The sequence below is a fragment of the Haliotis rufescens genome, unplaced genomic scaffold (assembly GCF_023055435.1).
Source record: "Haliotis rufescens isolate VD_foot unplaced genomic scaffold, xgHalRufe1.0.p SCAF_29, whole genome shotgun sequence".
Taxonomy (NCBI): domain Eukaryota; kingdom Metazoa; phylum Mollusca; class Gastropoda; order Lepetellida; family Haliotidae; genus Haliotis; species Haliotis rufescens.
This window is the reverse complement of record NW_025963990.1, coordinates 2,731,109-2,755,742: the sequence shown is the minus strand read 5'-3', so window position 1 is coordinate 2,755,742 and position 24,634 is coordinate 2,731,109. Positions and strand designations below refer to the sequence as shown.

The window sequence follows — 24,634 nt, the reverse complement described above, 5'->3', positions numbered from 1 at the left end:
CCACAGAGGCGGTTGAACTTCCCTAGGCCAAGTTGACTATAAACATGATAAATTAACTAGATCTGAGCCACCTCCGGGGTCTAGCATCTCACTGGATGGCAGGAGGATCAATGCCCGGCCATGTTATACCAAAAGACGTTAAAAGATGGTACTTGTTGCCCTGTCTGGCAGTTGGGGGACAAAACTTATACGTGTTGGAGTGGGGTACTCCAATGTTAAACTGCAGAATGGTTTCTGGGTGGGCAATCACTATTAAACCGGCATTAGTCCAGACTTGTACATGAACGCACACACACATGCAATAATCTTGAACAAGACATGAAAGCCCATTTGAACAATTGTAGCAAATTTGATGTACATGCTTGTTTGTAGGTCATGTCTGAATACGCAGTGCACAGCACACAAATTGAATCCGGGTTACAATTGGTTGCTGAAGGATGTTGCTATGGAGACCGGTGTTAAATGGTTGTCCTCTCCAGGTGTCAACAGCAGCCCTGTCTACTCCATCAGCAGAGACCTGGACAGCATCTTCAAAGCCAAACAGATGTTGAGACAGCTTTGATTCTGATAGATCTTGATCAGTCAGAATTCCAGTCATATGTTGTTTGTTGTTGTTTAACACCACAATCAGCAATATTCCAGCTATATGATGGCGGTTTGTAAATAATCAAGCCTGGACCAGACAATCCAGTGATTGACATAATGAGCATCAATCTGGGCAATTGGGATACGATGAAATGCATCAACCAAGTAAGTGAGCTTGTCCACCCTTACGACGCTCATAGTCGCCTTTTACGGCAAGCATGGGTTGCTGAAGAATTATTCTGCCCCGGATCTTCTCATGTGTGAACAGTCAGTGAATTCATTTGGCGAGAATTATTTGTGCGCAGACAAGTGATGTATGGCACTAAAGTTTCTGTGCAGAGTTGTGTCCCTTTGCGATTCCAGGCTCCACTAAATGTGGACCCTGTATGAACTGGTTGCAGGAAGCTAGTGTGGCAGGAGTGTGGCGTTAAAGAAACAAAATTATTAATGTCATGAACAATTCCTAATCTTGACTCATTGTCTGCTTTTGATGGATAGTTGCTCATCATCAGCCTCTGGTTCAAGAATTAACAATTTCTTTGGTAACAAGTTTATTCAATACATGAGGATGAAGAATTACTTTGTAACAAGAATTTAGACATTTTACCCAAAGCACAAGATATGATCTGAGATGGTCGATATAAAGGTGACCCTCTTCAACAATAAATATCAACAAGGAACATTTTCATTAAATGTCAGAGATATTTACAATTAACCATGTGAAACAACTGGACAAAATTATCCGACATGCCTTCAGAAACAAACAAATTATTTCTGTGCTCAACTAATTAATGTTAACATAATTGCAGTTTGGGGTCATGTGGGCACAGGTTACACTGCAATGCAACTGTTTATTTGTTTTGTTTATTTGATGTTTAATGCCGCACTCAGCAAAATTCCAGCTATATGACGTCGGTCTGTAAATAATCGAATCTGGACGAGACAATCCAGTGATTGACATCTTGAGCAGCGATCCACACAACAGGGGTACGATGACATGCATCAACCAAGTCAGCGAGCCTGAGCACCCGATCCCGTTAGTCGCCTCTTACGACAAGCAGTCGCCTTTTACAGCAAGCATGGGTTGCTGAACACCTATTCTACCCCGGAACTTCATGGGTCACAATGCAACCTGGATGATTGTAGTGAGTGAGTGAGTATGGTTTTACACCGCTTTTAGCAATATTCCAGCAATATCACGGCGGGGGACACCAGAAATGGGCTTCACACATTGTACCCATGTCGGGAATCGATCCCGGGTCTTCGGCGTGACGAGGGAACGCTTTAACCACTAGGCTACCCGACCGTCCCTGGATGATTGTAACACACTCATGTGTATACTGGGATCATCTCAAGTCTAGACAATGCACTTGAGTATCTGTGAATTACCCACATGTTGCTGAGTTAGCAGTCTGAACAAACATCCTTGCAGTTAATGGATGAGCAATGAGAGGAGGATGCATGGGGCTTTGATAACGGCACCGGATCACATGACCGGGTTACGAGACGGTACCATCTTCCTGAGGTTAACTGACCACAAAAGTCCGGTCTCCACGCTTGCCGAACCCTGCTGGAATATTGTGGTTCGATCATAGTGCCACTAGTGGCTATTACGATTTATGTCCCTTCTCTGTCCCTCCTATTGACCAATCAGATTTCACCTGTTATATCGCTTGCAAATGCTTGAAACAAAATAGCGACAACCAGTCAAGATGATCTGATCAATAATGAAGATCTATATTGTCATAAAACAGGTCTTACCTCACAAAGTACAATCAAATCACTTTAACACTGTGACTAAAACATGAAGAGATTTGGCAAATATCAGTCAACACCCAGTTGACAGAAAACATGCTTTGCAAGCTCTGCAAATCGGCACAGTAGTCACCATCTTGTTTACACACCGGATGTCGATTTTGTTGCACGATTTTTATTGGACTATGCATAGATTGATCAGTCCAGCCAAAAAATAACTCTGAAATTCCAGTCTAGTTTGGCAAGGTTGGAAACTGGACTGTTATAGTCAGTAAACTCCCTTGCCTTAGATGGTATATACAAGTGCAGACTCGATATACTTGGGTATACTTGAATGTACAGCGTTTTCATTTTAGTTTCATAATGGTAAAATATGACAGGAATCAAGAATATATCATATGATTGCTAGTGTTATCAATGCAATAAATGAAATTTTAGAGCGTTTAGATGGGCAGGGGTTAATCTTCCTAATTTTGCCACCTCAAACAGACAAATCCAGGGGTTCCAAGAAGTTCCATCCCATTCATGACCTATACCCTTGCCAGAGAGTGTGCCATCACATAGAATAATATGCACGGATTACTGCTACATATGGACACATCACCTCATCACCTATTCATGAATATCTAATAATTCACTAAGGCCTTACACATTCACTGACCCCAAATTATGACTAATTCTGATAGACAACATGACTTGTGTTTGTTTCAGACATCGTGTCTGCTGCTGCCAAGTTTATCTCGGTCAGTTGTATTGTCGGATCCACCATGACATCCTCTTGAATGCTCTCCTCCTCCACCATAACAACACTCTCTTCCTCCTCTCCCATCTCCTCGTGCTCGGTGTTGATATGATGCTCTGCGTCCTCGAACCTCGAAAACCCGATCTGACACACGCTACACAGATAGATCTCCGTCTGCTGCTCCTGGCTACTACAGTCCAACTGGGGGTCAAGGTCACTGCTGGAGTTGTTCATGACAACAAAGGAATTCATGACCGCCATGTGAACCTCCGATTCAGACACTGCAATGACATTGGGCTCTAACGAAACTTGAGAAGCCAATGGCCGTTTTTTCACGACTGCTCCTCGACACTTCTGTTGATGGATCCTCAGTGTTGCGGATGAACAATATGCCTGATTGCATCTGTGACACATGTGTTTGCTGGTTCCAGTGTGGCCAATCATATGCTGCTGCAGCTTCGAAGCCAGTTTAAACCCTTTGTTGCATTCTTTACATTTGAAAGGTCGGTCAGTGGAATGCACAAAGATCTTGTGTTGGGCAAGCTGGCTACGGAACCCGAATGATTTGTCACATTGGGTGCATTTATGTGGCTTTTCCCCAGTGTGTTTGTTTAAGTGATCATTGAAGTTGCTTTTGCTTGTGTAACGATTGCCGCAAAATGGACACACGAATCGGTACTCCCTATCGCTAGATTCCAGGTGAATCTGCTCATGGGCCTTGAGGGTGCATTTCTCGTAAAAGGCTTTTCCACATTCATTACAGTTGAAATTCTTGGTTCCAAAATGACGTTTACGGTGACCAATGAGATATCGTTTATGTTTGAACACCTTCCCACAAATATCACAAGAGGCAGTATGAGATTTCTTATGGTGTAGCTGCATATGAAACTGAAGGTTAGAGGTCGAGTTGAAGGTCATATTACATTCTTTACACTCGAGAACTCCTAATTTGTGCTGCAAGCGGTGTTCTCGGATTTCCTCGACAGTCTTTGCAATGAAGTAGCAAGTCTTACACTCCAAACAGGCTGATTGTCTTGACTTTTTGAACTTCTTTCTGTGGATGTACACTTGGTGTTGAATTAAGGATGTCTTACTTTTACATACCAGTCCACATTCAGAGCATCTGTTGGAAATTAACCCTTCCTCAAAAGGTCCATGGTGACTGTTTAGATGAGACTCAAGATGTGAATCACTGTCAAATACTCTTTCACAGACGTCACAACGCAATGGATTGGTGACATGATGTTCTGACATCAGATGAGAAGACAGTGCCTGGAAGTTGCCTTCATCAACTGAACACAGTGGGCACTTGGTTAAAGGTTTTTCAAACTGAGAACTTGTCCTTTGACGAGGGCCGTGTTTCAGGGACAGGTGAATGTCCATCGCTTTGTGCTGGCTGAACACTCTCTCGCAGACATCACATCGAAGACGCTCAACGTCATGCTCGGAAATTATATGGTCCGAGACATCTACAAAGTCCCGAGACGTGTAATGACACTGTGGACACCTCTGGAGTTTGCTCTCAGAATCAGTCTGCTTCCCTTTTTGGCAGGATTCCCCATGAGCAGACTTGGTCTCTTCGTCCAGACACAGGACCATGCAGTCATCACAGTGAAGACCCTCGTCAATCCCGTGCTTTTCGGAACAATGGCCCACAACGCTGAGGAAGGAATCAGATTGAAACTCACACACAGGACATCCAAACCCTTTCAAGTCCTTGCCCTTCTCTCTCACAGCTGCAGCCTCTGTGTTACAGGACTTCTTGACACTGCTTCCAATGAGTTGCTTGGACATGCTCTGAGACTGCATGTTGAAGGTTACCACAGGCACGACCGCCATGCTGCTGTACACCAGTTTATAAGAAGCTCGAGATGAAGTCGCTTCCTGGTCATCAGGATCGTCATCGCCAGATTCTCCTTCATCATCAGACACTTCCATCTCCTCTACTGTCTGTGTCCAAGACTCTGAAGAACAGACAGATGGAGAGGTGTCATGTTCAAGCCTAGCCTGAAGACAATCCTCCCTCCCTTCCATACCCTCTTTCCTTTGTATCATAGCATCTGATGAACAGACAGATGAAGAGGTCTCCTGTTCAACCCTTGGCTCGTGAATAGTCTCTCTCCCTTCTTCCTCCTCCTCCCTCTCGCCTCCCTCTTTCTCCTGCATCCTAAATTTTGATGAAATGACAGACGAGCAGGTTTCTGAGGAACAGACGGAATGGGAGGTCTCATTTTCCATTCTGGACGGATGCAAATCCTTTTCTCTCTCTCTCCCCTTTGTCCTGGACCCTTCCTGCTCTTGTACAGCGATTTCCTGAGCTTCTGGAATCCCCTTCTTTTTCCTCTTCTGTGTCTGGGTCTGAGAACAGCCTGGTGATGGAATCTGTGGTTTAGGTTTCTCTTCCTTCCTTTTCTTTCCTGTAGCGAGAAGCGAGAAGTCTACTTTATGTCCCCGCGTAGAATATCTTTTTACGACTGGTGCGCTGACTTTATCCTGTTTCTCGATAGTCTTGCCTTTGCTTCCTCTGGGTCTTCCTCTGGGTCTTCCACCAGATTTCCTGACAGTCTCCGCAGTAGGTTCCCGAATTGATTCAGGAGATATTTGTTTGTCTGAGCCTGAAGTATGGGGAGCTTCAGCAAAAGGGGGAGGGGATTCACGTCTCATTCCTCCCCTGTTTTCCCGAGCAGAAGAAGAGCGTTTTCTTTTACTTGTTCTGGTCACTGTCTCTGAAGAAGAAATGTCACCATGTCCTCTCTTCCTTGTCCTCCGAGTTTCAATCACATCAACATCCTGATTGCCGGCAGAGTTAGCCTCCTGCATCGTCTGAACTTTCCCTTGTGCCATCTGACCCTGTTCCTCTTGTGCCGTCTGACCCTGTTCCTCTTGTGCCGTCTGACCGTGTTCCTCTTGTGCCGTCTGACCGTGTTCCTCTTGTGCTGTCTGACCGTGTTCCTCGCTTGCCATCTGACACTCTTCCTCTTGTGCCATCTCACTCTCCTCCTTCTTCTTCACAATCTCCACAGCTGAAGACAACATTTCCAAAGCATTAATCAGCAGCTCCTTCCTGGGAATCTCTTGCTTGACGACCACTTGATCCCCAAAGTCACTGTAGAGGTCTTTGATGTCAGCCTGAGTGCTCCTCGAGGATCTGTGATGGGGATTGGTAGCATGTAGGGTTCCAGTCGCACTTGAAGGGGCTCCTGATGAATGTTCTGCTTGAATGTACTGTAGCTCACTTGAGGTGGCACTGTGGGCGCCAATGGACACAGGAGGGGCGCCTTGGTTACGTGGCGTGTCACTCTGTGAATGACGCCTGTGTTCTGACTCACTTGGGTGTGAGGCCGTATCAGGAATGCTTGGTGATATAGCTGGAATGTTGGCTGATGTATCTGTAAAGAATGGATTTGATTGTTTTAGAATTAGATTTTTCCAAAAATGGCCAAATGTTTTTTCACATCAGCTCAAGCAACTTACAACAGTATAAGGATCTATACCGAAACGTCGCCTTTACAGAAAATAAAGTAGTTGTTATCCATAAATATACTTTGTCATCTGCCAACTTCAAAGTAATGCCTATCAAACAATTCAAGTTACAATAAACCTTCATATTACATCCCAATGTTTATGAGGCTGGGTCGTTTGGCCTCGCCATCACTGATATCAATATTTCGTTTCAACAAAATTCAAATTCCACAAAATGTATCATTACAAACAAACATTTTCCACCCATACAACACATATAAAATTGGTAACTCTCAACCCTATCAATTCAAAAGCCTGTCATGTTATACAGTTTTGTTTGTAGGAACCTTTCTGAAAACGAAATAAATTCATTTTGGCGCCACATTTAAGACAATTAAATATCTCCATGTCGTTGTCGGTTTCTAAAGCAGGCAGGCAGTGGGGTGACCTGGTGGCTAAATGATTCAGTCATCACACTGAAGACTTGGGTTCAGTTTCAAACACCGTCCATTCATGTCAGATGGTATATCGCTGGAATATTGCTAAAAGCGCAAGAGGCGACTAAAGGCTCACTGACTTGGTTGATACATGTCATCGTATCCCAATTGCATGGATCGATGCTCATGATGTCAATCACTGGATTCTCTGGTACAGACTTGATTATTTACAGAATGCCATCATATAGCTGGAATATTGCTGGGTGCGACGTTTAACAACAAAGAAACAAATGACTATAGTTAATCTATGTCCTTAACATAGAGTAGTATATTTTCTATATTATGTGGAGCTTAGGTTGCAAAGCATCAGTTTCAGCTTAAGATATAAAACCTTATCCGTCACAAGTGTCTTACTAGAAAAAGGATTAAGGTTAATAATTCTGCTCATTGATATACATTGTTTGAAATGACAGTGTAGTGAGTGAGTGAGTATGGTTTTACGCCGCTTTTAGCAATATTCCACAGGGACACAAGAAATGGGCTTCACACATTGTACCCAAGTGGAGAATCGAACCCGGGTCTTCGGCATGACGAGCATCCGCTTTAACCACTAGGCTACCCCAAACAAACCAGGGACCTTAGTCTGAGCAGTAATAGGACACTTCCTACATTTAGTGTGTGTGTATTTCATGTTTAACGCCCAACAGTATTCCAGCTATATGACAGTGGCTCGCAAAAACTATGTGTCTGGACCAGACAAAACAGTGATTGATATTCTGAACAACGATCCTAACCATCGTGATATGACAACATGCTATCAGCCAAGTCACTGAGACTGCCCAAATCCACAAAGTCGCCATGTACGACAAGCATAGGTCGCTGGGGACCAACTATATCCTTAAATCCCTACAGGGTCCGCATTCATCCATATTCCGGAATTGGAAAGGGACACAACTCTGGACAGAAAACTCCAGTGCCTTAACCCACAGTGCCACCATACCTCTCCCCTAAAGAACTACTTACCATTTACACTGTATGTCGGGGTCCCTTGGAGCGACTTCAGTAGAGACTCGGGTAGATTCTGTAAACAAAATCAAAATTATGAATGAGTGAGTGAGTGAGTGAGTGAGTGAGTGAGTGAGTGAGTGAGTGAGTGAGTGAGTGAGTGAGTGAGTGAGTGAGTGAGTGAGTGAGTTTGGTTTTACGCCGCTTTTAGCAATATTTCAGCAATATCATGGCGGGGTCACCAGAAATGGGCTTCACACATTGTACCCATGTCGGGAATCGAACCAGGTCTTCTGCTTGACAAGCGAACACGTTAACCGCAAGGCTACCCGACCGCCCCCAGACATGATTAAGTTACAAGTCTAAAAGACTGCAATTCTTAAGAACATTATCTCACTATTCTCCGTTCAGGTACAACAAACTTCATAACATTTTGAGATGTTTTTGACCTACAGTCATACACTGCAATGATTCTTTGTTAACCATGTGTATACCACTACAGTTGTCCGTGAACTCACTCACTCATGGACTGAGGAAGAGCAAATGACATTCAAACCTGTCTCAACATCTGTTTGGCTTTGAAGATGCTGTCCAGGTCTCCGCTGATGGAGTAGACAGGGCTGCTGTTGACACCTGGAGAGGACAACCATTCCACACCGGTCTCCATAGCAACAGCCCTCAGCAAGTCGTCCACAGGCCCATCATGCACCAGGGACGTGATGAACTCCGGTGACAAGATGGCCAACACTGTGTTGAAGACCTGACAACGAATACAATGGTTGAGTGAGTGAGTGAACGAGTGAATGAGGTTTTCAGTGTCTCTGTTTGTTTGTTGTTCAATGCCACACTCAGCAATATTCCAGCCATATGACAGTAGTCTGTAAATAATCAAGTCTGGACCAGACAATCCAGTGATTGATATCATGAACATCGATCCACGCAATTGGGATACGATGACATGCATCAACCAAGTCAGCGTGCCTGACCACCTGATCACATTAGTCGCCTCTTACGACAAGCATGGGTTGCTGAAGACCTATTCCTCCCTGGAATCTTCATGGGTCTCATGGTATGGCTATTTTGTGGTGTGATACGTGTGGATTATGTGGTTTACATCACTTCCTGTTTTGGAATATGGATAATCAGTGCCCATACGACTTAGGTTGGGTCAAGGACAAAGAAATTGGTTCTTTTCTAATTATTTTCGAATGGAGATAGGGGTAATTCCACTTCAAAATCATTCCAGAAACTATCATAAAAATGTGACATATGGCACAATTGGGATACAATGACATACATCGATCAAGTCAGCGTGCCTGACCACCTGATCACATTAGTCGCCTCTTACGACAAGCATAGTCACCTTTCATGGCAAGCATTTATTGGGTCTTCATGATCACTGATATACATCGATTTGAGTTAGCGACAAATAAAATTTGTTTTAAATAACTTCATTAAAACTTGCTTGGACTGCAAAGTTGCTGGAGCTTACTCTCCATATAAGTGAGTGAGTGAGTGAGTTGGGTTTAACGCCGCTTTTAACAGTATTCCAGTTATATCGCGACGTGTCAGCTTAATGTGGGAGGAAAGCCCGAGGTGATGCAGATCTCAGACGTTTACCACTTCGGTGAAACTCACGAGCACGGTTATGGTGCTGACAAACCTAGCTCTCCATTTAACCATGCGGTCGGCATCCGTGGTCTTTAAGGTAGAGCACCAAAAATATCAATAGAAAATATACTTGTTGTTACCCTGCCTGGCGCTTGACATTAAGGGGCTAAAACAAGGACTGGTCGACTCAGAGTCAGTATACTATGTCTGTGTGGGGTATCCATGTTAAACTGCGGCATGGTATCTCTTGTGGCCAACACTATGAAACTGGCATAAGCACCCTACCCAACCACCCCCAACACACACACATCGCTATATAAATATAATAATCTTGAGTGCAACGTAAATCCCATGTCATCACCTCATTTATGACAAAAATCATCTGGAACAAAGTAATCAAATCACACCTCCAATGCTTTCTTCTGATCATTGTTTGTCTTCTGCTCACTTGTTTCCATGGAAACATCCTCATTCCCATCATCCTCTGTTACAGCAGGCTCTTCTACTGAATGTGAAACAGTTTTCTCCAGTGAAGAGTTATCTTCCCCCTCTCCATAGTCAGCTTCACCAGGACCTTCAAAATCCTGGTGAGGATCCTCAGTTTCTTCTTTCTCATCACCTCCGTGGATGTCTGTCTCCGTGGATTCTGACAGAAGACAACATCATATAATATGAGCGAGTGAGTGAGTTGGGCTTGACGATTTGTTTGTTTCTTGTTTAACGCTGCACTCAGCAATATTCCAGCTAATTGACGACGGTCTGTAAATAATCAAGTCTGGACCAGACAATCCAGTGATTGACACCATGAGCATCCATCTACGCAAATGGGATACGATGACATGCATCAACCAAGTCAGCGAGCCTGAACACCCGATCCCCTTAGTCGCCTTTTACGACAAGCATGGGTTGCTGAAGACCTATTCCACTCTGGATCTTCATGGGTAACGCTACTGTAACAGTATTCCAGTTATATCATGGCATGTCAGCTTAATGTGGGAGGAAAGCCCGAAGTGATGCAGGTCTCAGACGTTTACCACTTGGGTAAAACCAACGAGCATGGGGATGGTGCTGACAAACCTAGAAACATAATCGGGGCGAAACAGGATTCGAACCCACAATCATAGTTTTCTGGCGTGCCCAAGGGATGCAATTCTGCACAGGGAATCGCGGTGCCTTAAACGACTGGGCCACCGGTGCCCCCCATAATAAGATGGCTCCCTCAATTATCCCGGGCATTAACTGTTAGATTAGCATTCGAGACGTTGGTGAACAACTTAGAAAACGTACAACTTTATGGATAACAATTTCTGGGCCCTGTTCCACAAAGCGATTGTAGCGCTAAGACCATATTAACTCCCATACTATAACATAGACTTGACTGTCGTAGTGCTAGCATCGCTTTGTGGAATGGGGCCTGGCATATAAATCCAATAAACCAGAAGTTGTTATCCATAAAGTTTTACGTTTTCTTATCCAGGGTATTATATCTCAATTCCATTTTGATAAATACTGTGGATTTGTTTGCCAAAACACCTGCAAGCCAAGTTGAAATGCTAAAACACCAGACATCCAGTCAATATACCATGTTCTTTCATGACTGAAATCATTAGTGCTCGACTCGTCTTTGTTGCATACCACCTCCAATACAACTGGGTGTGCGAGTGAGTGAGTAATATTTCGGCAATATCACGGCAGGAGACACCAGAAATGGGCCTCGCAGATTCTACCCATGTTGATAACCACTAGGCTACCCCAGCACACAACTTGCAACAAAAGATGGCATAGGACTTTCCTCCCTATACACAGGAAACAGCTGAACGATCATTAATGACAGTCTCCTGATTTGATCAAATGTATCAGTTTTTAAATTAGATCTATGTGGATGTTGATTTCACATCTACATGGATGTTGATTTCACATCTACATGTGAGAGTGAGTGAGTGAGTGAGTGAGTGAGTGAGTGAGTGAGTTGGGTTTAACGTTCTAACAGTATTACAGTTATATCGCTGCGTGTCAGCTTAATGTGGGAGGAAAGCCTGAAGTGATGCAGCTCTCAGACGTTTCCCAATTCGGTGAAACCCACAAGCACGGGTATGCTGCTGACAAACCTAGAAACATAATCGGGGCGAACCGGGATTCGAACCCACAATCTCTACATGTGAGAGAATTCTGTACTTGGTGATAGGAAAGATGAAGATGGCACTATGGGATAAATTGTGTAACTGCGGTTCACTGAAACATTGTCGTCATTTGGGGAAGTTAAGTCTTCACATAGATCATATCAACAAAGGCTTGTATAATACAACTTTTATTACATGATACATATGATATTTATGATACAGAAACTGTCAGCTAATAATCTCTCTATATGTTATATGTGTCTTAGTAAGAGACAGATTCTCATACTTTTTTGGGTTGAGTCCCATCCGGGATTGGAACCAACACTGCCAGAGTGAGGCACCTAATCGCCAGCACACAAAGTCAGCGATCTAAACCTACTCAGCCACCGAGGCTTCCACAAAAATGAAAGTCTGACAACTAGAATATGTACTTAACTAAGAAAGTGTTATCCCAAATGTAACATTTGTTACATACTGTAATGTAGCTCTAATGGTTATCTAGCATTAAAATCACTAACAAGCTTTTACTTTTGTTATGCAGTTATTTCCAAAAGAAACGCAAGATCAATGAATAATTAACAAATCTCATTGAAACACTGGGAAGCTCGCATCACAACAGCAGCCCAGGGTCGCTACATTCAGGTCTTCAACAATGATTTAAGAATCCCAATTTCAAGTACATAATAATACGCTAGCCAGAAATATTTTACGTCCGTTTCCTAAGATTCACGGAAAGTGTTGAAATAATTTCGATTTATAAATAAGATAAAACATCTTACGTCATGTAGGGGAGAATTGTGTCTGTTTGTTCCACTGCCTTTCACCATCAGTTTGTCATAGTGGAAACAGAACTCGTATGTACCTCGAATGCTCCACTGATAATATTTGTGTCATTTTTTTTAACTGGACTGTAATGTATGAACACACAATGCCATTTAAAGAGTGGTCAAATGTAACATGTTATGTTTGGGGTTAACACTTTCTTAGTAAAGTACAGATTCTAGTACTTTTGGGGGCTGAGTTCCATCTTGGATCCGGGATTCGAACCAACACTGCCAGAGTGAGGCACCTAATCGCCAGCACACAAAGTCAGCGACCTAACCCACTCAGCCACCGAGGTTTCACAAAATGAAAGCCTGACAACTGGTAGTCTGGTAGTCTGGATCACATACTTTGTGTACCCCTCTGACAAGCCTCAGTTTTTTTTGTAAATTGGCACGGCTCCCATGGCCGAAAGCTGTAACAAATGTTATATTTGAGATAACACTTTCTTCTTTCTTTCTAAATGGCATTGTGTATTCCTACCTGAAACCTACCTGTCTTGATACTGGGTCCCAAACACTCCCTCAAGTGGTTCATGAACTGTATTTTCCGCCTGCGAGACTGCCCACACACTGGGCAGTGGTAGTGGTACACAGACGAGCCGTAGCGGGGAAGGCAAGGCTGATAGCACACCAGACAGCTGTAGGCTGCAGCCAAAACAATAGTGTGACCTCAAGTGACCTTGACCTTATACAAGTGACCTTGACCTACAGAGCCATGCCAAAAACTTACATATTTTCGGAAACCTGATCAGGAGATGATTTTTGTCAACTCCAAAATACTCATGATGTAGTCGACAGACTTTTCATGCCTTGTTCTTTCATACCTTCACTGTCCCTCAGTGACAATTCTGATATGAGCAAAAAATTCATGCTACTGAATGGTAGGCTGTTGTTTTACGCCACACACAGCAATACTCCAGCTATATGACGGCGGTCTGTAAATAATCGAGTCTGGACCAGACAATCCAGTGATTGACATCATGAGCATCGATCCACGCAATTGGGATCGATGACATGCATCAACCAAGTCAGCAAGTGTGACCACCTGATCCTGTGAGTCGCCTCTTACGACAAGCAAAGTCGCCTCTTACAACAAGCTGGGTTCCCTGGTTCATGCTACTGAATATTTTTTTTAACCTTGATCGATTGATTAACTTTTGCTCAAAGCATATTTTCAAAACTAATTTTTCAAGGCTTTTCAAATGAACATGATTATTCAATGGCATTGTTTATGTTACATCTGTTGTCAAACCTGCGACCCCTAAAAAGACATCTCCTTAACCAAGTTTAGTCCTCACCTCCGCAAACAGCACGGCTGTTCCAGTGACTCAGGTAGTGTTCCTGGATGTGGCTGAGGAACGCTGGCTTGAATTTCGATGAAGGACAGAGATTACAGTGAAAACGATTTCGACAACAGCCTTGGTCTTTGCACCTCTCAAAGGGGAGATCACTCAAGTTCCTCACTACAGACATGTGACACTGAAACATGAGAACAGTAAACTCAAAAAGGGTCTAACTCTGACAACAGTCAAGCTCCTTACACTGTTACAAGGGGAGACCACTCATATGACATACACTAGACATGACACTGAAACATCTTATTACCGTAATGGTAAACCCAGTAAGGGTTTTACTCTTTGATAGTCAAGCTCCTTACACTGCGAGCTCCTTCCCAGCGCATGACACCTTCGTTACACTCTCGGTAACATTGCTTCCACCAGTGTTGGCGTGGCCATTACAAGAATCTTGAAATTTGCCCTCTAACCCCAAATGTAGTAACGTTTATATTTTTGTTTATGTCTTTGGGAATGCAATCATATTTCAGTTTGAAAAGGTTTACGACTGACCATGTTTTCCAAATGAATTTACTTTGTTGTTTTAATAATCAGATTGGTTCGAGATTGCAGACTAACAGAAAATCAACCAACTTCTCCCTTACATTCTTACTATACCAATTACATGATAGTTGTAATGAAACAGAAATTCAAATTGACAAAGAAAGAAAGCAATTTAGCAGCGATAAGTGTATTCGGCGTCACGACAGTCGTCATTTGTTTGTAAACATAACGGTCAGTCGGTTGCGAGTTCAACTCCCAAGCATGGTTGTGGCCACCTATCACAGTGGGGAGTTATGACTGGTGGCAGCGATAGTATAGAGAGCTCCGCGAACGGGCTATCGCTGTGAGGAGCTTGCTTACACTGTTGCAAGGGGAGATTACTCACATGACACACACCAGACATGACACTGAAACATCCAATTGAAAATCATTCCAAAACCTCCCATCTCAGTTTATGTAGACTGCGACTACCTCAAAGACCATGTGACTTGCTGTGCAGAGTTGCATCCCTTAGACAAGCCAGAAACCTATGATTGTGGGTTCAAATCCCGGTTTGCCACGATTTTGTTTCTAGGTTTGTCACCCGCGCTCGTGGGTTTCACAGAAGTGGTAAATGTCTGAGACCTGCATAAAAAATATATCATAATCTAAGCCAATCTAACACTTGTCTGAGAATATGTAGATTGAATTAATCATAAAAAATTTGAGGTGATACTAAATACATCAGACAATCACCATTTTGAATTCTTGAACATTTTGCTAAATCTCTTTAAAATCAGATCTGATACCTCCCTGCATGAAGATCTGATGATACGATGGTCACGGCAAGTAAATCTAAATGAAGAACATCTGGGTTCTTGAGCCAATCAGATTTCAGATTTCTGAAACCATTTGTAACCACCTAAACTAAAATCCCACGTAGAACATAAATATTACTTCGATGGAGCTCCAGTCTAGATGCCAAGGGGCTCAGAAACAACATGGTTTATAACATATCCACAACCATGTAACCTTAATTATTTACATACAGAACTCGTCTTTTAATTTCGTTTTTGAGATTCAGAAATCTGAAATGCCGGTCCAAATGTTTCACTCTCATACCAAAACTTTAGCAGTCTGATAAGAAAGTTTACCTGATGCGACCTCCTCTGGAGGTATTGTCACATGTTCATGCAGAGAGGTATCGTATCAGCGCAAATGATCTGATATCAATGGGATTGTTAGTTGCTTAGATGTACCTTATCCCCGAATCTCTCTTTGGGCGGAGGCACATTAGTGTTTACAGCCATATTGGCCTTCCACGATTCATCCACGTTCTTCTTTGCTGGCAGGTTCACAGATGTCTTCTCCGTCAAGCCACTGATCTCCCGACATCGCCACAAGTGACCTGACAATGACCCCATCTCTTCAAACTTCTTCTCCTCACACAGAGGACAGTGGTAATGTCGGCCAAGGGTTCCTTCACACTGATTGGAGCAGAGCTGGATCACATGACCTGCATCATACATATTCATGATTAGAGTCAGATTGCCATAATGTATTGTATAGGAATAATGAGCAATAGGGTTGAAAGATTGAGTGTTAGGCTAAAAAAAATAACAGTCTTGGTTCTCAGGCACTGCCTGCATTATCATAAAGTTCGCCGCATGTTTCGTTTTTATTTCCTTTTTTAAAAAATCATTAATAATTCAAAGTTCAACGGTAGTCAAATACTGTATTCCAGTATTTTACTCATCAAGGAATACATTTATGTAGGGAGGCCCATTCCTAGGTTCATCGTACACAGCTTGTTTTTTGGTTACACAACTATTTGTTGGTTTGTTGGTTTTACATACCAGTTTGAACAACCAATAGAAGAAAAAAAGAAACCGCACACCCGCACTATGTTTTCAAACACCATTGCCTGAGAACAAATTCTTTAATTTTTTTAAGCCTTATTGGAAGAATTTCCTGGATGACCCGGGCCCTGATGTTTGCTCCTTTATATTACTTAATCTTAACTTCTAACTTTTTAAGATTAGGGTCATGGCAAGGCCTTCTTGAACTTCATTCTTAAATGTGTCTGTGTGTACAACCACCCCTTTTAAAAGTAAAATACGAGGTAAAGGGGGCAGACCCCCTTTTTTCAAACAAATCGCATGACAGTATAAGTTCATTCATGAATACATATGAATATTCATAGGAGAATGATTATTGATACTTTCTCATTCAAACAAGTCATGTGAGACGATGAATTCGTCTTTACTGTCAAATAGGTATGTGGATCCATCTAGACCTAGTTCAATTTCTTTTTCTGCTTCTCTTTCATCATTTTTTTAAACGATCATTTTGCTTCTAAGTTCTACAGATTGTAAACACTGCTGATGAACTAAGAAACGGAATAAAGGCATCAACTGAACAACTGAAATATTTCTTTTCTGATAATGTATTCAGCAAAATAACTGTCATACATTCCCCTATTCATCCCATACCTATGCAAAGATGCCTTCACTGCTCTCCAAGATTTATTTGTACAAAAGGGGCACGGGTGGCCCAGTCGTCTAAGGCAACCCAAATCGCTCTGCAGAGTTGCGTCCCTTGGGCACGCCAGAAACCTGTGATTTTGGGTTCGAATCCCGGTTTGCCCCAATTATGTTTCTAGGTTTGTCAGCACCATACCCGTGCTCGTGGGTTTCACTGAAGTGGTAAATGTCTGAGACCTGCATCACTTCGGGCTTTCCTCCCACATTAAGGTGACGCGCCGCGATATAACTGGAATACTGTTAAAAGCGGCGTTAAACCCAACTCACTCACTCACTCACTATTTGTACAAGCCCCAGCATCTGAACATTTACAAGTTCAACACTCTGAGCATAGTTGCTTTCGTAGAAACAAGACCATATAAGGAAAATCACATGATTAGACATGTGACGTCTAACGTCATTTGTGTCCCGCCCATATACAACACAAAGTCAACACCACAAGAATTTGGCTTCACTTTCTATCGTAAAACTCTCGGTCAACATAGAGGTGGAGCTTTAGACCAAACTTTTCTCATCCAGCTCTTTTCTGGGGTCCTTTTGGCTCAAAAATGCCTCCTGACGGATTTCGGCATGCTGGTGCGTGCACACTTATATCTAAACAAAGCTGCTGAAGGCAGTTGTTTCCGCCCAAAGTGCGGACCCAAATACTGCAGTTGACCTCAATGTGGTGTAACACTGCTGCATTGCTAAAAACAATATGATTGACAGGCCTCAAAGTTTAATTTTTTACCCAGTAGCCATATCACTACAAGTATTTTTTTCAAGGTAGCCAGTGGTAAAATCAAGAAGTCAAGCCAATAAATTATTGTAGGTAGCCAAAGCATTTTAAATTATCTTTTATCAAATAACTATTATAATATGTACAAGTCATTACACTTGTCTTAGAATTGCATATTTGTTGAAACTGTACTTGATTTTTTTTATTTGTGGCACGAACAATGATGCAATTTATGTTACTACATTATATAGATATATCCTTGCTTATCCAATAAGCATTGTCAACTACAATAAAATACTAATTACATTAATATTTTGAGAAAAATAGCTGAAAATACCTTTAAACTTATGAAAAATATTATAACTATACTGAAATAAGAAGTAAGTCAATGGAAGAATGGGAGAGTGGGCAAGCTCTTGGCCTGGAAGTGTGTGTCCACTGCGTTCAACTCACCATCAAACAGGACCTTCTGAGGGTGTTTGAAGTTCGGGGCCTGGACCAGAGACTCTGCCTTACCCTACAACACAGGAGGGAAACCACATCAAACTGAAGGCTGAAACCAGTGTAGACCTTATTTTAAACACAATTCAGCCAAAAATGTTTAAAATAGTCTGTGCCATAATCTTTTAAGTCCACTAGCCCAAACTCGTCGCATCATTTTCATTACAATTTAACATCATATGGTGTCGTATTAGGTGATCATTTTAGACCAAACAGAATTTTAATAGACTACTGGCTAAAGTGTGTGACATGTTGCGTAAGCTCCATCTTCCCTATTCAAGGGAGTTGACTGACTGTTAAAGTCCAGTTTCCACCCTTGCCGAACTAGGCTGGAATTACTGGGCTTGTTCGTAGCGCCTCCAGTGGCTATTACGAGTTATATCCCTTCTACGTCCCTCCTACTGACCAATCAGATTCATCCTCTCATATCACTTGCATTTGTTTAAAAAAAAATTGCGTTGCCCAGTCAAGACAACATCTATTTTGTAATAAAACTAGTCTTACTTCGCGAAGTGCATCAAATTATATGAGCACCTTGATAAAAAACATGAAAAGATTTGGAAACATCTGTTAACACTGAGTTGTCGGTACACCAAATACACATGCTTTGCAAATCCTGCAATTGACCAAAATCGAGCAAAAGTTTTCTCTGGAAGATGCATAAGCTCACAATAGTGATATATGTCTACTATGAAAAGTGGGAATCCTTCAAACTGAATTACAGAGTCCATGTATAGGCTGCATTCAATTAGTTTATAAGATGTTTTAGCTGAAAAGACTACACTGGGTATTGTCACACATTTTACGCAAGTAACTCAAAATTAATTCGATAATGGTCAATTTAATCGCGCATTTTACTAGCTTATCTGGGGAATCAAGCACAAGTAATGGCATGGAACCTGATTTTCACATGCCTGTGAACTAGGGCTGGGACGATACACCAACAGCTCGATCCGATACGCATCATGATACCTTACTCGCGATCTGCTATGTATCCCGATACTTGCATGTGCTCTTATCTGTGGTGCATAAACCATCGTTTTCAGAGAGAGAGGATGGACAAATACCTGGCACACTGATGATTTACAGTTGGCAGTGTCGTATGGCGGAGCGGATGAAAATATTTATGTTTTCACTTTTAACTTTCACTACTTATTAGTGCTTAGTGTAACAGTTATAAAAGCAAACATTTAAGGTCAGAATCTATATCTAGATTTTGACAATGGTCTGTAAATAATCGAGCTTGGACCAGACAATCCAGCGATTGATATTTTGAGCACTGATCCATGCAACTGGGTTGGTTGGTTTGTTGTTTAATGCCAGCAATATTCCAGCTATATGACAGCGGTCTGTAAATAATCGAGGCTGGACCAGACAATCCAGTGATTGATATCATGAGCATCAATCCATGCAAATGGGTTCGATGACATGCATCAACCAAGTCAGCGAGCCTGACCACCCGATCCAGTTAGAAGCCTCTTACGACAAGCATAGGCGCCTTTAACGGCAAGCATGGGTTGCTGAGGTACGATAGCATGCATCAACCAAGACAGTGAGCCTGACCACCCGATCCCGTTAGTCGCCTCTTACGACAAGCATGGCCGCCTTTTACGACAAGCATGGGTTGCTGAGGTACGATAGCATGCATCAACCAAGTCAGTGAGCCTGACCACCCGATCCCGTTAGTCACCACTTACGACAAGCATGGCCGCCTTTTACGACAAGCATGGGTTGCTGAGGTATGATGGCATGCATCAACCAAGTCAGTGAGCCTGACCACCCGATCCCGTTAGTCACCCTTACGGCAAGCCAGGCGCATGGATTGCTAAAGACCTATTCATCCCCAGATCTTATCTCGTGTGTCTTATTTCATTGTGATCAAATGAATATCTGAATACATCCCCCTCCGACACATCAGGTTCAATGATTGCAACTAATGACGTACCGCCTTCCGCAGGTGTGTGCGCAGGTGGTAGAGGAAGCCGGCTTTCTTCAGGAGCTGCTTGGGGCAGTGGGGGCAGTGGAAGTGCCCGGGGGCTGCATCACACTGCATGTAGCACTTGACCACGTTCCTACCTGCCAGCACAGACAAGTCCATCACGCAATTTGTCTATTTGTGTTATTGCAAAACTCAATAATATTCCTGTTGTATCACAGCACAATGGCCCGAACACTGAGTACAGGCCAGACAATCCAGTGATTATTGTTTAAAGGGGCACCGTCCAGGTACAATGACATGCAATCAATGAAGTCACAGAGCCTCACCTCACAATCCATCTTGTCGTTTGATCAATGAGTTTTACACTGCTTTTAGCAATATTTCAGCAATATCACAGCGGGGGACACCAGATAGGGGCTTCACGCAATGTACCCATGTCGGAAATTGAACCCGGGTCTTTGGCATGACGAGCCAACGCTTTAACCACTAGGCTACCCCACTGCCCCTCACCTCTTATACAGGAAGGTACAGTTGCTCAACTCTGCATGAAACAGAATGGTGATTCCTCTAAACTGAGTGCCAATCACTGGCAATCAGGTGGCTAGATTTAATCAACAGTAACAACAAACCTCTATACAGCACGGCATGCTTGAAGTGAGTCTGGTTGAGGTGATCTCGGACCCTGGCTGGACGTGAGGGCTTGTAATTGTGGACACTACAGAACGGACAGTGGACCCTCGAGCAGCCACAGCTCTGGTTCTCACAGCGAGACAACTCAAGCTGTGACCCGAACTTCACATAGGTCACATGATTAGTGAATGTCTGGAAACAAGGACAGAGTTGTTTTGTTTGGTTTGATGTGTAAGATACATGGAAAAACATCTTCTTGAATAAAATGAATTCCAGTTTCCATTATCAGGGATAATTCCAGGAAGGGCCCTTGGACTTTAGGGCCATAAATGTAGAAAAAGGCCCACATTTTCCAAAGCAGTGGGTCTTTATAACATTGTATTATATTGGCAACACACAGAAATTGTTCCAAATTTCACTTAACAGTGCTATAAAAATCCTAGGATGATCCCAGCATTATTATTCCTATTCTATTCTTTCATTGAGGACTGATTGGTTTCAGTACCAACCTAGTATACGATATGAATTTTTGCGAAGGATCACAAAGTTTAGTATAAAGTGTTTGACACCAAAAATGTTTTTTTAGTGACTAAAATAAGAAATATATATAGTGGTTTTGTTAACAAATTTGAAAATATATGACTTCCTTCGATGTCCTTTTCTTCTAACAAATATGAAAAATATTGTTTATAACAAATATCGTACGTCCTTCTGCAAGATATTACATGCAAAGACCAAGGTCTTAAAAAGAAAAGTTGCCTGTTCGCAGTTTTACCAACCATTCCTTCCAAGTATATCATACGAAATAAATAATGTTTTGCACACGTTACTGTCAATAACAATTAGTTAAAAGGTTTTATACATATATGTATCGTCTGAACGTACACAATAAACTATTTCAGAGAATGTGTATTCCCAACACATCAGCGTGTAACTAGGCCAACAGAAGTCGGCGTGTAATGTTTGCCTGTTCGCCTCGGTAGGCGTCTCACAACAATGGGAACAATATGGTACAACTAAATCTACCAATGAATCAACTTCTGTCAAGTCGTTTGTCGAAATGTTGTTCTTTCTTGGCATTATTGCTCTGAAATGTTCACAATGTGAGTTAGGTCACATGCATTTCCATCCGAAGATCGTCTGACGAAAAATGGCGGTTTCCAGCGCCATCTTCACGGGTTTTCAAGGGCAGATAACTTCGAATGGTCAAAAAGTGAAATATGTCATTTTACGTCCGAATCATCGAATCGGTCGTAAAATATTTACACAAATACTACGTCTTCGTTTTGTGTGTGTGTGTGTGTGTGTGTGTGCGCGTGCGTGCGGCGTGCGTGTGTGTGTCTTGTTTTATCTTACAACCAGCAATATTCCATCTTTATCGAGAAAATAGCCTGTAAATACTCGAGATTTCATCTTCGTTGGTGATATTAAACTGGAAACTGAAGTGATCAAACAGTGGCACTTGTTCCTGCAAGTTTAAGCGCCACATCCTAAGCCTAAATGTATAATTAACCTGGACCCTGGGGCGGTTGGGTAGTCTAGTGGTTAAGCGTTCACTCTTCACGCCAAAGGCCCGGGTTCGATTCCCGACATGGGTACAATGTGTGAAGCCAATTACTGGTGCCCCCCGCCGTGATATTGCTGGAATATATGGCTAAAAGCGGCGTAAAACCATACACACTCACTCGTCTCGTAACCAACTCCTGATGAAGGAGCAAGAATTAGCTCTGACAAAGAATAAAAGAAGTTGCTATGTTATGTATTCATCTATCGTCCGGAGTTTAGGCATTCTCAAATTTGTGGGAGGCCCGGGTGGGTAAGTCGTCTAAGGCGCCGCGATTCGCTGTGCAGAGTTGCGTCCCTTGGCAACGCCAGAAACCCATGATTGTGGGTTCGAATCCCAGTTCGCCCCGATTATGTTTCTAGGTTTGTCAGCACCATACCCGTGCTCGTGGGTTTCACCGAAGTGGTAAACGTCTGAGACCTGCATCCCACATTAAGTTGACACGCCGTGATATAACTGGAATAATATTAAAAGCGGCTTTAAACCCAACTCACTTTGGGTTTAACTATAAATTTGTAGTCATGTTGTCAAATGTTGAAATAATCCCGGCACAATTTATGATTATATGATTGTATGCTTGATATATGATTATATGATTTATATATGATTGTATGCTTGATATATCATTATATGATTGATATATGATTACATATGATTGACGTGTATACACGGAATCCTTCGAGCTTATATATAGATTCAATCCGTTATGACCCAGTTATAAGGTCACATAAAACTAGACAACTCGTCACAAGCTTTGAAACCCGTGAAGATCCGGAGTAGAATAGGTCTTCAGCAACCCATGCTTGCCGTTAAAGGCGACTATGCTTGTCGTAAAAGGCGACTAACGGGATCGGGTGGTCAGGCTAAGTGACTTGGTTGATGCATGTCATCCTATCCCAATTGTGTGGATCGATGCTCATGATATCAATCACTGGATTGTCTGGTCCAGACTTGATTGTTTACAGACCACCGTCATATAGCTGGAATATTGCTGAGTGCGGCGTTAAACAACAAACAAAAAAAACCCCCAAAACACAAGCTTGTTTTTGTGTGTATGTTTTTGGCGCTTGTTCTAGTTCTGGATTATTTTCCATTCCGTGCTGCGGCTGTTTGTGACAAGTAACAACAAAACAAATAGAAATTGAACCTGCCTACCCATTTCTTGAACCGAGAAACGAAACTATTTGTGTCAGATCGATTGTGCACACACAATAAACCATCAACTATTTTCAACGCTGATAACAAATCACATTAGCGTTGTACAGCTGCCTGTTTCGAAGGGCGGGGCTGATATGGAGTTCTCCGACAGCAGGATATGAAACAACGCGTTTCCTAATGTGTCTGGTTTACGAGAAAACACGGACTTGTAACACACGGACTGCATGATGGTGATTTATGGAAACGGTGGAATTGTTTTGTTGCTAGGGAGTAAATGATGGCGGCCAGTGGATATGTTCTCTATTTCCCGTCCCTCTAAAATACGATATATATCATCCAAAATTGGCTCCAACAGGAGATATCGCTTGCATGAGATCTACTTTGTAGATATCGCTGCAATGAAATTACAGCAATGCTTTGCAGACCATTGTGACGTCACTGGTTACCATGATTACTGTCTACAAATTGAAAAAGTTGGAAGAATGATGTTGGATGATTAGCCTCAGAGCCCCCCCCCCCCGCCTCTCTCCAATATATATATTTAATTAAAAAATTAAATACTTCGAGTGACCCTTCAGTGTTTTCATTTTGACACTTTAATGTGAAAACGGGTTCAGATGTATATCATTCATCTAACTAAACCTTTTAATATATCTGCGTGAACTCGTAACTGAAATAGTTCGTAGACACTCCCAACTCGTAGACAAACATCGAGGGCCACTCGTAGACAAAACCAATAAAGATCGGAAATAGACTTGTATATTGATTTATTCCACATTCATATTGAATTATTATGTGGCAAATGTATTTCAAATCTTAAATGTAAATGAGTGAGTGAGTGAGTTGGGTTTAATGCCGCTTTTAACAGTATTCCAGTCAGCTTAATGTAGGAGGAAAGCCCGAAGATATGCAGCTCTCAGACGTTTACCACTTCTGTGAAACCCACGAGCACGGGTGTGGTGCTGACAAACCTAGAAACATAATCGGGGCGAACCGGGGTTCGAACCCACAATCATTGGTTTATGGCGTGCTAAAGAGACGCAACTTTGCACAGCGAATCGCGGCGCTAAATGTAAATGACAATAAATATGTGATCCATTATGACTTGACGTGACCTGGCGTGATATCTATCACAAAAGTACCCCCCACCCCCCTTGCTTTAGCCAAATACCTTGTCCTTTTCACATGTTGAATTTTGTAGATTATAATATAATTTACCATTT

General features: G+C 42.4%; 1 protein-coding gene across 1 annotated transcript; it reads right to left on the bottom strand.

Annotated features, from left to right (window-relative positions):
• Window positions 1-1,579: 1,579 nt before the first annotated feature.
• On the bottom strand, window positions 1,580-21,848 carry LOC124137725. Its single transcript, XM_048402726.1, has 12 exons — window positions 21,716-21,848; window positions 20,689-20,881; window positions 20,066-20,196; window positions 18,073-18,136; window positions 15,618-15,874; window positions 13,840-14,020; window positions 13,023-13,186; window positions 10,960-11,011; window positions 10,005-10,243; window positions 8,543-8,746; window positions 8,005-8,062; window positions 1,580-6,471 (listed from the first exon to the last, which is right to left on the bottom strand). Exons 1-12 carry the CDS (start codon window positions 21,767-21,769, stop codon window positions 3,014-3,016), a joined length of 5,055 nt encoding a protein of 1,684 aa, XP_048258683.1. The 5' UTR covers window positions 21,770-21,848; the 3' UTR covers window positions 1,580-3,013.
• Window positions 21,849-24,634: the final 2,786 nt, after the last annotated feature.

Excerpts from the sequence above, each read along its gene's own strand:
- LOC124137725 (XM_048402726.1), bottom strand. The coding sequence starts at position 21,769 with ATGCCAAGAAAGAACAACATTTCGACAAACGACTTGACAGAAGTTGAT. Across the intron at positions 14,021-15,617 it reads AAGAGAGATTCGGGGATAAG|TGTCACATGTCTGTAGTGAG; the intron begins GTACATCTAAGC and ends CTCATGTTTCAG. Across the intron at positions 13,187-13,839 it reads CAGCCGTGCTGTTTGCGGAG|CCTACAGCTGTCTGGTGTGC; the intron begins GTGAGGACTAAA and ends TTTTGGCTGCAG.